This window comes from Taurulus bubalis, assembly GCF_910589615.1.
Source record: "Taurulus bubalis genome assembly, chromosome: 6".
Lineage (NCBI taxonomy): Eukaryota > Metazoa > Chordata > Actinopteri > Perciformes > Cottidae > Taurulus > Taurulus bubalis.
This window is the reverse complement of record NC_136594.1, coordinates 20884784-20901061: the sequence shown is the minus strand read 5'-3', so window position 1 is coordinate 20901061 and position 16278 is coordinate 20884784. Positions and strand designations below refer to the sequence as shown.

General features: G+C 40.0%; 1 protein-coding gene across 1 annotated transcript; it reads left to right on the top strand.

Moving 5' to 3' along the window:
- Window positions 1-470: 470 nt before the first annotated feature.
- LOC306738537 (voltage-dependent calcium channel gamma-4 subunit-like) lies at window positions 471-9351 on the top strand (the record flags this gene model as incomplete). Its single annotated transcript, XM_079220403.1, has 4 exons — window positions 471-693; window positions 4901-4984; window positions 8127-8267; window positions 8798-9351. The coding sequence occupies 4 exons, from the start codon at window positions 471-473 to the stop codon at window positions 9349-9351; spliced, it is 1002 nt and encodes a 333-aa protein (XP_079076529.1).
- Between the last annotated feature and the right edge of the window lie 6927 nt (window positions 9352-16278).

The following is a 16278-nucleotide window of genomic DNA, read 5'->3' as shown; positions in this document are numbered from 1 at the left end:
TCCCACGCCACTGTTTCCCATTTGGTCGGCCACGGCCAAGGAAGGTGTGGTCTGGATGAACGATGCTCCATCCCTTTGTTAAACCTCGCAGTTTAATGTTGAAGAGTGAATAAATCTATAGTCGTGTGTGATTGCATAGGTGTTGATCGTTAAAGCACACTTTTACAAGGGATGCGTTTCCTTTTTTTATTTTGTATTCCCACCTGTAGGAGGTATTGGAGAAGTCCAGTCAACTCGAAGGAATTTTAACGAAGAGTGCCAACGTGTCAATATCGGAAACTTGGATTGAACTCCGACTGACGTTTAGAAGGAAGAGGAGCACTATATCGAGCATTTAATGATCGAGATTTTGCTTGATGAGAGGAAAACCCGCGAGACGCGAGCGCTTCCTCTCCCCATGACCATGGGCACCATGCGCTCCTCGCCGAGTGCGTAAGCTGCTGTGGAGGAGCCACACATTATGAGACGACATGGCATGCTGTGACCGAGGGATTCAGACTTTGCTGGCCATCGTGGGCGCCTTCGCCGCCTTCAGTCTCATGACTATCGCCATTGGCACCGACTACTGGCTTTACTCCCGGGCGTACATCTGCAACATCACTAATGCCTCCGCAGACGACTCCCAGATGCAAAGCAAGAAAGTCAGAGGTGACCTGACGCACTCTGGGCTCTGGAGGATCTGCTGTATCGAAGGTAAAACCTAGAATAAGTTAGTATTTGTTATTCCATGAGCATTTTCTTACTTTTTTTGTTGTGCTGAATGATTGACACTGCATTTTGTCCAGTGATGATCTCCTTCTGGTTGTTTGTGTTACGGCGGGGAGGTGAAGATGTATACGCAGTTTGATTGATCAAATAGTCATTGCATGTTCTGCCAGTGAAATAAACTGAATTTAAATGGAGATTAGAATTGGGAACCCTCAATGAAGATAACGCGCTTTTGTGTGATGAGTCACTAAAAATGGAAAAACCTGCCAAGTGGTGCATCATCATTATCAGTATGTTGTATTTTGAACTATTGTTCAATGAGTTGAATAGCATTACAAAAGTTACATGAGTATATTGAATTGGAAGGGAAAGTGCTTGTTGCGCGCAAAAGCACAGTTGTCCGTGCGTAATGCTTTGTTTGCGTCACTTTTCACTGTAAATGAATTCTCACAGATTATGACATGGTGCCTAAGTCTATGTCTTACATTTTGTAACAAGCAATAAATGTTGCTTGCTAGTAATAATGTAAGGATTGGTCTTAATTGTCTCAGCAACTTAATATGGTTGCTTGGAAACTACTTCCATAAAATAGCTTAGACTGATTAAATACATTTCAGCCTCACACTTCCTTTTACGACATCCTGCTGACATGTTCTCTGTGCTGCATGTCAGTGATCCCCAACACAGCCTGAGGAGTTTTGGGTTGGGCTTTCTGCGCTGGTTGAGCAGCTAGTTGTTTTTTGGGCACGTGTGCGCACCATTGTGCGCGACTGCTTCATTGGAGAGAAGCCGGATCAATGACATCAATCAGTTGATCCGTGAACATGTAATCCCCAGTGACTCCTTTCATCAGCCCAGCCTGACGTGTCGCTGTCCACTGCTGCTGGTGCTGAAACCTCCAGTCTGAATGATTTGTTTTTCTTCAGTTAACTGACAACCCAGAGAAATTACTTGGCTAAATAATGAAATACAAATTTGCTAGACAACCTCAGATGCATGAGGACAATCATGGCACACTGTAGAAACAGTCACTTGCGGACTTGTTAATACTGTTTGTAAACACCAAAAAATGAAGGCAGAATTTCGTTGATCAGCTTCTCCACACTTGCCTACAGTGGTACTTTGCCGTGTTTATTGCTGTTCATTCGTGTTTTGTAGCCGAACAGAGGTTGCAGTTGCAATCATAGAGGAAAAAATACACAAAAGCAATTTGTTGTGTACAGTAATTCAATTTTAATTCTCCCAATCACATCACAGCATTACCAATGAGCATATCACTGAATCGTACAGTATAGTCTACCATCAGGGAAATGTTTCTTATGACATTTCACTTTTTCATTTCTTTATGCACCCCTCAGACATGGGGGAAGAGGCACACTCCCTGCACTGTTGCTCTGCATTGTTACTACTCTAACTGGAGTTTTTTATGTTGTATTATTTGTGGATTTTCTGTCAAGGATCAAAAGACACGTTCCATTTCTCCCGCCTTTAACCCTCGAGAAAATTATTAGCAGAAGGGAGATGGAGTGTTCGCTGTCCTGTCTTCTTTTCCACCATCTTCTCTTTCCCCGCTCATGTTCATTTATTTTGTTCTCTCTCTCTCTCTCTCTCTCTCTCTCTCTCTCTCTCACACACACACACACACACACACGCGCGCGCGCACGCACACACACGGAACATCGGATCAACACTGTTCTCAAATATTCTTTGAGTTCGTACCTACCTTATGTACATTTTCCCTTCGTGGTGGATTTTTTTTCTCATTTATATATTAAAAATATAAAAAAAAAAAAAAATGAATAGGTTTAATTGTCCATTCATTTCGTTATCCATTTTTGAGACGATCTCTTCCAGGAACAAAGAACAAGATTAAATTCAACCAGTTTGCATTAGGTTGAGCAACATAAATAATAGGTAAGCCCCGGGACACTTATCTAACCTTGTAGAAGAAATTACGCCTGTGTCTCTCTTACGTGCCAAACAGACGCGTGTGTGAGGTTTTGTGTGTCGTGTAGAACAAGGAAGAGGTCCACTGAAGACGAGCAGTGGTGTCAAAAGAGCTTTTAAAGGGAGCAAAGTGAAGTCTTGTTCTGCAGCCAGCGATGCTGAAATATTACAAGAACTCTCACTTAAGCCGGTTACCGCCGATTACTTACCATGCTGGAGTGGCGCTAAAAGACCTGATGTGTTTTAAAAATACATTGGGTACGACTTCAAATGGACACATCCCACTGATATGCTGTGAGCTGCCATCTCACCAAGTTTCTTTTCTTTCTGCGATTATTTGAAATTCTCCAAGTTTCTTTTCTTTCTGCGATTATTTGAAATTCTCCGTGTCATAAAGGCTCTTTTCTGTTTTTTCTGGCTTTGTTAGTGTGTATGTGTGTTTCTGTGAAGTATCCGTGTGCGTTTGTGTTAGTCTGGTGAATGCATTAGTTAGATGTCAAAGGCGTCCTCTGAGCTAGCTAGAAATGGGAGGAGAGGGGGGTTGGGGTTGCCATGGTGAAGCTATGCTGAGTAATAAAAGATGGGCTCCGTTCTCTCAGACAGATGGGCTCTGGGGAGATACCTCCATACTGAGCTCACTCTCTTTCGCTCTCCCTATTTGTCTCACCGTCAATCCTCTGATTATTAACACACCTACCTTCCCAATTAGGTGACCTTTATGTGTTTGATTGCACAAAATAACCTTAAATAATGTGTTATCTTTTACCCTGCACCTGTCACAGCTTTTTCCTAGACCTCTGGATGCCACAATCAGGAGAAAATATCCAATTACACGGATCTTAAAGATATAAAATACATGCGAGATATACACAGAGTGCAATGATCACTCAATGATCGTGCTTCTGTGTCGATGCAAAGAAAGTGCTTCACATAAAAGATCAAAAGGAAGCTGAGAGGGAGTTGAAGAGGAAAACATTTTAGATCACAGGAGGGAGAGAAGTGGCTAATTGAGACATGAGAGTGGCAAGAGTGTTGTCAGAAGAGACAGACGATGAGTTCATAGAGACTGAGAGGATGAGATAGAGAGAGTGGAGTTGGTAAAGATAGACCGGGTCTGAGCATGTTTTGTAACTTTAAGTTTTGGCTCTCTTTCCCACTCGTCTTTGACATTAACCCGAAAAATGTGGCAGACAAATGTGACATTGAAATGTTGTGCTGGTGGCTATGAAGCCGTTTAAATAACCACTGTTCATCAAAACATCCATATGGCCCAACAAATAGGGCAAAAGCATTTCCTAGGAGGTAAATCATTTCCACCAGAAAACCTCAGGAAGAGCGGTCTTCCCCAAAATACCATCTAGCTCGAAGCTATGCTAACTAGGATGCATAAAGCCATGTCCATGATTCACACAGTACAGTGGCTTTAAACGTACCCTGTGGAGTGGTTATGTTTATATACAGTGTTAATGCACTGTGTGTATCCTTGAAACATGACACACATGTTACTTAATCTGCTTAGCAGATGTGAATCAGTTGGTCTAGTTGGGTTTTCTTTTTTTCAGGTGAGAAGATACACTTTTTGAGCAAATTGTGTCTGTTGAAGGAGCGTGACATTATCTCAACAACCAGATTAGGACAACATGGTGTATTGAAAACCTTCTCCTGTCACAAGAATAACAAAGCACTGGCATTGCTGTTGTTGTTACATTTTCACAGTTTATAGAGTGTTTGAAAAAAAAATGTGTGTGTGTGTGTGTCATAGTTTAAGAGCAACTAACACAGTAGCAAAGTCAGAAGTGACAGGATGTGGCAGCAAAATCAGACGTCGGTCTTTTAATTCAAAGTTTAACCTTTCAATATTCATAATGCTCCAATGTTTTATTCTCTTGAAAGTGGAGGGAAGATTTTCTCGATGAAGAGACTGGGTCTTTGAATAGAAGGTGCCTGAGGGCTTGAGAACCCCAGATCCACAGCAGCCTGTCCTCAAATGCTTTCTGACATGGTTAGAGGTGAAAACAAGAGAGTTCAGCATTGGTTCAGAGATTCTTTACCAAAGATTGGCTCCAGTTTTCTTTAGCTTATGTTTCTCATGATCCTATAAGCGGCACATTGATTCAGTGGATGGTCATATAGTTCCTTTTATTCCATCTCTCCTAATTGGAGAGATGGAATATTATTTTCCTTAAACAGTTATGATTTCATGGCTGCCTCATTCACACTTGGTGTGCTTTTTGCTTCTCAACAGGTATCAACAAAGGAAGCTGTTTTCGGATCAATCATTTTCCAGATGATAACGACTACGATACAGACAGCTCAGAGTACATCCTACGTAAGTCATTGCAACCTCTTCCTCATCAAACACTTAAACTGAATGTGTCATGACATCTCTATCCCTCCCCCAGACATAATGTCATGGCGGTAATTGGAGCTACAGAGATGATAGAATGTGTTGTGTGACGATGAGTAATAGGGTTAAAACATGACTATACTCACATTAGGGAGAGTAAAAGATCTCACGAGAGTAAAAGATCTCACATTTGACTTGTTTGATGATGTCCCCCTGTATGGTTACACTGAAAATTGTCTTATTATAGTTCAATCCATCTCTCCATTTTGCTTGAGGTTTCAGACTAGCTTCACTCTGCATATCACATTTGGCTTCTAGTTTGATGCCATGTGCCCAAAGCAACTGTTTCCCTATTTGCAGATGTCTAAAATGACTTACTTGGTTAGTCTCATGGAAAGGCCGGAACGTCTGCTAATCAGGCCTTAGTATTTGTGGAAGCATTCATCTGTTGAAGCTGAGGCAGTTTCTGCTCTTCTGTCACTCCCTTTATTTCTATGTACAGTACACTTCTGGCAGCGTCAATACATGTGTCAGCCAGGAGTGCTTTATGTTGTCATTTTTGGGACAGCTTGAGCTTGTCAGAAATGCCATCAATTGGCATGCAAATATTGCCATGAATGACCATATAATGGGATACCTGTCTTTTAGATCCTGCGGTTGTTGGCCAGCAGTCTTCTTCTTCTCTATATTGGCTTGCACATTGTTGCATATGTTGGCTTGTTTTCAACACCTGTTGATCAGTGGAATACAGTGAAACCATTTTAAGGAATGTGTCTTGCATCAAGGTAAACTAGAATAACCGCCTCGTGGTTCTATGCCTCCACCAACTAGTCAAGTTGCAGTTTCTATCCATGTCTGTCCAAAATGTCATCGCATAATCATTTTATCCTGTTTCGCATTTGTGTGAATTGGTCATAATTAGAACATGAATTATTGAGTTATGGCTAAAATGTCACATTGAGCTTGACCACCAGAATCTAATCAGTTTCTCCTTGATTCCAGGTGATTGTCAAATTTGAAGTTATTCCCTTAAGGTGTTCCTGAACTATCACATTCATGAGAATGGTACTGAAGTACGCACGTTCAGATGGAGTGACGGGCATCCGAAAACATAACGCCTCTGGTCACAGCTGTTGCCGGCCCTAAAAAACAAGATAGTTGCTACCGAGTGCTATTAGAGCTCAAAAAAACCCTCAGGGAACCTATAGTCTGGTCAATATTGTTGTGCTAACAATGGATTAAATGACTATGTGAAATGTGAAAGCTGTTTCTCACACACAGATAATCATCACCTGCAGTTCCCCTCAGCTCTGCAGAACATTTTGGTGTCTTCAAGATCAAACTCAAAGCCTGCAATTTTACTGTTTTGGTTCACTCTTTTTCAGCCGATGTGACAGAAAAAAAACTACCCTCCAACTAGTGGATGTTGGATTTGCCAGGGAGACAGAATTATTATATTACTATTGAAACTCAAGGGGAAGTTCAGTCAGGAATACACTCTTTACACTCCTTTTCATTCATAGTCTCTAATTCTCCCAGGGATTGGGGGGCGTGGACTTTAAATGAACCAATCAGATTCTGCTCAGTTTCCGTAAGCCAATCACATTGTTGTTGTCAAACCTTTAAATAGGTTCTCCTCTCTGCTGCTGTCAGTTGTCATTTCAGCTCAAACAGATGCGACCTCCACCCCAGATTCCTCCAGACAGCATTCAGTGCTGCTCCTCATTCACTCATCGGGTTACAGCAACTCCATTCAACACCACCAGTGTCTGGACTCTAGGGAGATTCTGCATTCGCAGATATGAGCACACCCAGTCCAATCGCCAAAGACTTTGCACTATTCAAATGTTATGCAATTGTAATACATTATTGTTTTATATATATGTATTTATTTAAAAGGGACCATGTACAGTTAAAACATAAATGTCACCATTTGATGCACTGTACCAGATTTGAGCTACAGCTAATTTGCATCTGTAGTCCCTTGACAGATCATAACAAACATAAAACAAGAGCAAACAGTACAGGATAAAAGACACAATATAACATTATATGTGGGGAGAAGGGCACACAATACAAAGCTACAGTACAGTAAGTAATACAAACCATTAAAAGTAAGTAAAAAAACATTACAAGTAAGTAAAAAAACGCTTTCAACAGATTTGTTTCATTGTTTTTAAAAGTGCTGATAGAGCTGCAGCTCTTCACCACGTCAGGCAGGGTGTTCCATTTGCGGCTTTCACAGAAAAGGACGATTGCCCAAATGCAGTGCGGCAAAATGGATAGTGCAGTCTCGTATGGAGGCTATTCTAGTGGATCTGATTGAAGTCACTGAGCGACTGTACACAAGGCCACGCAGTGGAGAAGGGGCCAAGCCATTTAGAATTTTATAAACCATGCACACATTTGTAAATATTCTAAAGTTCACAAAGCTCAGCAGATTGTATTTCTCCAGTATCCTACAGTGATGGAAATCCAATGGCTTTTTGTCCAACGTTTTAAGAGTTTGTTTATGTTTATATATATATATATATATATATATATATATATATATATATATATATATATATATATATATATATATATATATATAGGGATTCCAGTGGTCTTATTGTTGTTTCACCAGCCTGCCCCCAACATGTGATGCAACATGATATATGTGATCATGGCATGCATACAAATCTTGGCAGCATCCAGCGAGAGACAGTTTCTAATATGTTTAAAATTAGCCAGATTGTACTTCAAAGTTTTAACCATTCTCTTAACATGTTTTTTGCAGTTCAAATTTTGATCCAGTATCATGCAAAGATATTTAAAATCAGTAACAATATCAATCCTTTCACCTTTGATAAGAATATCAGCGTCAGGAGGTTGTGTCATGGTTTTGGAGAAAAAACATCCCTTTTGTCTTGTTGACATTAAACAGTTAAACTCTAAACAAGTCTTTCCTGATTGAACTACTACTACTTCAAATAATTCTACTTTTAGCCTTACTTTATTGGCACCAGTGGCATTGTAAATGAATCACATGCTAGTCAGCCTTTGTATATATTTAAAGCTGTGTGTTTCTTCATTTGACACATTGACAAGAACTCTTCACCGTCTCTCTGTCTCGTATGAACAGGTGTAGTGCGAGCATCGAGCCTGTTCCCTATTCTCAGCACCGTCCTGCTGATGGTGGGTGGCCTGTGTGTCGGAGTTGGACGCGTCTACAACAACAAGAACAACATCCTGCTCACTGCTGGCATCCTGTTTGTGGCTGCAGGTAGCACGAGACTGGGGGCACACTTCAGATACACACACAAACAACAAATAGATTCTGTGAACAAGCAGGCAGAGGGAGAGGACAGACACACGAGGGTCTCCCTTTGTCTTGTCGTCTTTCTTTTAAAGTGACCTTTTACTGTATTTCAACAAAAAAATACAATTCGTGTGCTTTCTCCCTATGGCATATGCACTCTGCATCTTCTCTGTTCTCTTGAATCCATCCTCTCTTTAATTGGCAGCGACAAATCATTATTTGTGAATATTCAAAGAAGAATGTCAGAAGGTGAAAATCTGCAGGGAAGGTGTGAACTTGTTATGGGGATTCTAACACTCCATAAGGAATAGGCCTCACTTTGAAAAGTTGAAAGTATAGATGTAGAGAGGTGAACTCTGTCAACCCAAACTGAATCATTCTCTTGATGAACATAGTACTGTAGGCCTTATTATCCACTTGTGTTTTATAGCTTTTCTTTAATCTTCCCTCTTCATCTTCTTCATCTCGCTCCATCTCATCTTTCTTCTATTCAGGCCTGAGCAACATCATTGGCATCATCGTCTACATCTCCAGCAACGCTGGGGATCCCAGTGACAAGAAAGACGAGGACAAGAAGAACCACTACAACTACGGCTGGTCTTTCTACTTCGGCGCCCTCTCCTTCATCGTGGCTGAATCTGTGGGTGTTCTTGCAGTCAACATATATATCGAGAAAAACAAAGAGACGTGCTTCCGAGCCCGACGGGACTTCATCAAAACCACCTCATCTTCTTCACCATACTCTCGCATCCCAAGTTACCGCTACCGGCGAAGGCGCTCGCGCTCCAGTTCGAGGTCGAGTGACCCATCCCGCGAGCCCTCCCCAGTCGGGATGAAGATCGGTGGAGGAAGTGGGGGAGGAGGGTTGGGCTTGGGTTTGCCGATGGGGGATATATCTCTGTACGCCTTCAGCAGGGAGTCCCTGAAGGGCGGAAGTGCGACTGCAAGGCCTTACAGTCCGGAGAGGGACTCTGGGTTTTTACAAGTCCACAACTGCTTTCAGAAAGACCTGAAAGATGGCGTGAGCAGGAAGACCACACCAGTATGAGGCCAGGAGTGTATGGCTGTGTAAAACCATAAGCGTGATGGAAGACATTAGATATTGTACAGTTGATGAGAAAGGACAATTCCTCTCCGGGCCGGTTCAGGCAGCAACAGTGTTGAAAGGTCAGAGCTCAAAATAGTTTTTCGTTGCATCCTTTTGTGACAGAAAAGTGCCCGAACTACGTTTAATTTGGTGGAAAAGGAAAGGTGATATTAAGAATAACTTCTAATGATATGACTGTATCTGAAAAGTGGATGCAGACATTTTGTAGTAACAATATAAATATAAATTAGCAAAGACTGAAAAAATTCTGGCATTCTTTAAGGACAATTGCCGGATGAAATAATTACGCCTTTAAAGGCTGAATATTGAACTTCAGGTAATGATGTTTTTCTGCTAAAAATAGCTGGACAGTGTTTAAGAAATTAACTAATTTCTTTTCTTTCTTTTGTCAAAATGAAGTGATTCATGTGATTGTTTGAGTATTACTGTATTGTATTTGCAACCTAACACAACTGGTGCTATATTACTCTGACACCTTTGATAGTCTTAAGCCTTTTCAACTGCCATTTAAATACTTCTACTATCTCAAAAACCTCTCACAAGCTTGTGTGTGAGTCAGGTAATAAATATGCGCGCTACAGTATGTGAGATGTGTGTTTCGGCTCAGATACTGCCACCCAATGACGTATAGCACAACAGTCCCGTGGAAGCTCGTGAAATAGTAATGAAATGCAATCTATTGGTTTCGTGTACTGGGGCACGAGTTGTCGGTAATTTCATGTCGCTCGGAACGACTTTTTTCTGAATGTTGAAAACAAAAGTTAGATTTAGACAACAAAACCACTTAGTTAGGTTTTGGTCAAACATTATGGTTGGAACACCAGTCTCTTGGCTGAACGTCTTGTTTGTTGGATGCTTCAAATAATTGCGTACAGTTGGGTTTATGCAACAAAATCACAGCCATAAAACCCCAAAGTGGTCTCGTGGATGAAGGTCCTGTGTTTGTTGGACCCATCCACCTCCTTCCCCGCCTCCCATAAACTTGTCTTTTTGGATATTAAAAACTTGCATCACTTGCTCTGCCTGTTATTTAGTCACATGGATGCATTTCATGTATGTGTCCACTGTAAAAAAAAGGGTCCTAATTGACTTTCCATTGACATTATTTGCGTTGAGGGCTATGAAGAAACCCAGACAATTCCTTCTTATGTACACAAAACTAATAGATTACATTTCGTGACTCTTGCCCGACCTGCTATGATATTGGGCTGCATAGATATCCATCAACAAAAATGACTTGGCACCCATAATGTCAGTACATTCCAGTATGCAGTGTGACGTATCAGTGTAAATATTATTTGTACGGACTTTGCAGTTTGCTTTCCATTTGCTCAGGGATGATGTATTAAACAAATCATTGCTTTTAGAGATCTAGAGCTAACCATGAAAGAACACATATGTTTAGGTTGTATTGGGTTTTCCTTACCTCAGCCAGGCAGACTGTTAGTTCTGTGTGTAAATAGAGAGGAGAGATCACGCTGTATGTGTACTGCCTCTTGTACTGCCTTTTTATTCAGAGGGTTTTTGTGTAGCCAATGCAGAACTCCCATTTAAACTATTTCTGTACTCTTTGCCCCGTATTTTGACAAAAAAAAATTGCAATTATAATTGCGCAACAGATATTGTAAAATTGCATTATTATGGCAATGTACAGTCACATTTGTATGCAAATCCAGTTATTGTCTTGATTGGTTTAGTGGTTAATGAAAAACCCCAATACTCTTTTTGTCTGTAAACAAGAAGACACAAGAACAATATAAAACATTGAACAACATCAACATGAAACAGAAAATACATTTAGTCATATTACACCAAGAAAGAGGAGACATTAGGCGAAACAGGAGTGTTTTTAGAATCCATTTTACAAGCCACAAGCACATTATGTCACATGGCTTAATTTTGTCCTGAAGGTTTCTGGGGATCTGTGAGTGTTCAAGGTTAACAAATTGAGCCAGTGTTTGATGGAAAACAATTTTATCAAACCTACTTAGCAACATGATCTTAACCACAGATACATTCAATTAACATAGATAGTGTGAAGTGTTTTGTGGTGTGAACTTCAGGGAGGTCAATGCAGATTGACATGACTGGACACATGGGTATGCTACAGCTGAGTATCTGGGATAGCTTCCCAGTGACCTCCGAACCAGAAGGATTAAAGCAGTGGGCAGAGCCAGAAGGCATGCAAATAATCACCTGTTGCATATGAACAGTATGGGCATTTGATATCATCAAATAATCCCATATGGAAGAGTTTGTGAGTTGATGTATGAGCTCTAAGAAGGACATTTTGTGTATCAATTGAGTTTTAGAATTGCAATTCTCGGAAAATGTGTTGTTGCTATACCATTTCAGTTTTTGGATTCTGTATGTTATGAACTGATTTCCATGAAGAGAGGATGTATCAGCATGGAAAAAAATTCTCATTGGCTTCTTTCAGCTGGTCAAAAGTCATGAAATCCAGTGCTGAATTGGTGCCTCTCCCAGGCTGACAAAAACATTAACCCTCACACTCAGTCAGTGACTTTCAGTCAAATAGTGTGATTTTCTTTGCTTCACAATTAAACAACAGCTATCCTAAATAGTTAATGGGAAAAGTCAACATATTTATTGCAGTAGACCTGCTTGTTAGTTGTTGTTTAATGCCTAATATGAACAGAGAATCGGTCCACTGCGTTTGCTATCCTTGAAAGAAGAATTATTTTGCTCATGATGGGGCTGATGGCTCTGCGATGAAACTGCGTGTTAGACAGCCGGGCAACCACAGGGGGTTAAAAGAAATCAACATCAGCCAAGTTAATGCTTGATTGAACTAACAGGCTCCCGAATGCTCATCCAGACTTCAAAAAGCTTGTCTCTAAACAAGAGATGGAGCAAAGTGAGCACTGTTTGTTTGTGTTGGGTTATTAAAAGTTGAAATTACTCATTCTTTGTGGAGTACACGCTTGACTGGGTTAAACCAGTGGCATGTGAGGGCGTGGAGTCTCTGCAGAGTCTCTGCTATGTCTATAGTTGTCATTCAAGTCACTGGTGTGGAGAAAGGGAAGCCTTGAATTAGAATAGACTTCTTTTCACTCTGCATCTGTGTGATGTAGACTATCGATGTGATGCCAAACTGGTCTGATGACCTTGTTTCCCATTCCAGCGCTGAATTCTAGAGTCTTCTTCACGCCTCTCCTCTGTCCATCACCCAGGCTGTTAAGCCCTGTATTTCCATGCCACTGACCCTCACTGATATTTTCATCTACAATAAAGCTGCACCCCACACTCCCTCATGTCGCGCGGCAGTGAATCTTCCCCTCCGGTAATTGAGAGGAAAATAGCAGGGTCAAAACTCCATGCAGTCACAGGACCAGCCAACATGCTTGTTAGCATCGGTACCTCGCTGAGCAGGAAGGATAAGACAATGCTTCTAAACTCTACTATACTCAGGTTCTGTCGTTATACCTTGATTTGTTGGCGTGACAAATGGTTCAGCAGTGGTTCACACCTAAACCTGATACACCCAATGCCATAACACATATTTATTTAAAAAGGACTTTAACAGCTATAGTTTTTGTAATTAAAAGCTCCTTTTTGAACGATATTAAAATATTATTGGCAGGTGTAAATGTTTCAACGATTTATATTCAAATTGGGAATACATTTTGTATAAAATGAGACCATCAACTGACACTAGATATTCTGCAGCTTATCTGAAAACAAGCAAACATCTCTCACTGTAAACCTGTGACTATAACCCAAATAACCCTTTAAACAAGTTTAAGATTTTGTTACAATTTATTATTATTATTATTTTGTAGGTTATTTAATAAATAACTTACAAAAAGAAAGGGTGTATAAAATCAAGACAAACAGATGAATAAGAGATTTCAATATAGTAAATTGGTTATTGGTGCAAAGATATTTCTGTACAGTGTGTAGCATTTCGGGAAATCTATTAGCATAAGTGGAGTATAATATTAATATGTTTTCATTAGAGTATGATCACCTAAAACTGAATTGTTGTGTTTTTGTTGAGCCCGTAATAACTAGATAGGGAGCGGGTCAAGTCCTCTTCAAGGAGTCTGCCGTGTTGCACCGTCATGTTTCTACAGTAGCCCAGAATGGACAAACCAAACACTAGCCAACTAATGCCAGTGTAAAGTATTGTTTTTATGGTATGGAGGTCCTTTGAGTGAGGTGAACAGCATGACCATGTTTTGCACTTGGAGGCTCACGTTACCACAGTGTTGGAAAGGGAGGAGTAAACAGAGAGGTATTTACTTGGTTGCAATCAGCAACCACACCCCGAGATGCCACCAAATCATCCACACTTTTGCCTTTTAGTCATTTTTTCCATAACTGTGTTTCATAAACTTCTTGTGCACAACCCTTAACCTTCTATGGTCTCTGTGGAATACTTACATTTTCCGTTTCGGTTGAGGATTTGCATGTTTGGTGAAATAGAAACATACATCAATAGTGTATCATTAATGGTACGACTGGGCCTGTAAATACCAAGTGTCTTTAACTATTCCCATGAGAGGTTTGTAATGTATCATTTTACATAGATTACTCTGAAATAAAAAAAAGTGAATAGAATTTGAATATCTGTTTGATTTTCTTATAAGGCATAAAGTTTGCTCATGATTTCTGATCAATTTTAAGCACATTGACTTGATGTTTATCTTATCCCCATAATAACTGGCCAAGCAAGTCAAGTTTATATGTATTGCCCAATGTCACACACAACAACTAGATGGAGTTTGCACCCGTACTAACCCTACCCCTAACCCTATAGTGTTTGATAAGTCGACACACAATACTATGACTATTCTATTTGTTGACATCCAATACTAATATGTATTTCAACCTGCTATACAATTATTTTTTACCTACTACAATATGAATTATGACATTTTTCTTAATACAATTATATTACTTTTTTCGACATATGATATATACATATATATACATATATATATATATATATATATATATATATATATATATATATATATATATATATATATATATATATATATATATATACATATCAGGGGTGGTTGCCTGCTATAAATCAGATTCCCAGTGTTTATAGGATGACTGACTCTTAAAGCCCAAATAGATTGTTGTATGGGGAGTAAAGATATTTGGGTTGGGCACAAGTACTAAGCCAAAGTACTGCTGTTTCATAGTGGTGTCCTTATGGTGTCCTTATGTCAAATAGTTCAAAGCACAAGGGGTAATTCTAGCCTCCCCCAGTTCATATAGAGTGAGAGGCGGGCTAGTCTAAGGATAGCTCCCTATATCCTATCCATTGATAGCACATATAGGGAGTGACCGATTAACCAAACCTGTCTGGTATGGTACATATCTATGCCGAATAGATACATTACACATAACCTGATATTCAGACTGAATTATATTCCCCATTGAATTTCATAAATCAAACAAATCAAAGATATGAATCACGAGTCAGAGGTCTACAAGCCAGCTATGATCCAGTCCTCACTGGCTGACAACTGCACCATCACAACACTCTCTCTAAAGTCACAGGTTTCAGGTGTTTTCTGGCAGAAAAGCAAAACATAATTTAAGGACATTATGAGCCTTATTTTCATAGTTGCTTTCACACAATTTCAATATATATTATGCAGAAGCTCAAAATCAGTTAATTGTAGCTTTTCAGTGAAGACCCCCAAGGCATCACAAACATGAGCAATCAAACAGGTTTTTGAACATTTAGACTGAAATCCACGCGTATGCACTCAACTGTCCTGCATTGTTGGATGAATTGGTGACAATAGCGCACACTTTCCATTTCCTGCCCAAATCCTAATGAACTTGAACCTGAATGCTCCCGTTCAGTGGAGTCCTCATGTTGTCATATAGCAGTTCAAATGATGAGTGAAATGGCATCATTGCCCAAAGCAGCCAAAGCTACATACACAAATAAAAGATAGGTTACTGTTTAAATACTGTATCGCTAATGGAAAAAGGTAAAAATAAGTGAATTAGAGGAGAATATTGTTGTTTCATTGAGGATTGGATTTATCAAAGGGATTCGCACACCTTTTAGGATTATTTTATTATCAAATGTATGTTTTCTGTCTTTTTGTTTCCACTTATTTTACAGGTCGGTTTCTTGACATAAAGTAATCTTGAAACAAACATGTTCTTCTTCTTCTTCTATAACAACAAACACAATTTTTGTACAATTTTGGATGTTACATCAAACTATCACGTCTGGTAAGCATCAGGCAGTCGCGTAAGAGCCTCAGAATCACAGGGCGGGAGCTTGTGTCTCAAGTCACCGCTTTGCACCAACTGCGAACATCGCTCTCTGCCATGGCCGTCGCAATCAGCCTTTCTCACAGCTTTGTGAGTAGGAAAAGCACAGATGTTACTAACACTAACGATGGCTGTGTTCTCTTCAAGCGTTTCAGTGAGAGGGACTGTGAGCGTGCACGAACAATACCAGGGACCTGCAACTGAAGCAGATAAATGGAATTCAGCCATCATACATTTCATCATCTTACTGTGATAAGTTAACACGTCGTCTGTGAAAAAGGCAGATTGAAGTCGTTACCTGCTGTAGAAAACACTCGACACCACGAAGTAAAATCATTAAATCAAGAACATTTATTTTTCGAAGAAGGAGCAGAGTCAGAATCACAAAATGGTATACAGATTGTACTTTCTAGACTGCTCTCAGAAGGAACGAAGGACTACCTTCTCAAATACATATGTTTATCAATACACAGAGGGCCACCTGACGTCTTCATGGCTCTATCATGAGCCTGTCATCCGATAACTTGGTTGGTCAGGGCCAAAGTTACAAGGCTACAAGTGTTCCTAAACAAAGACATACTGATACTTCAA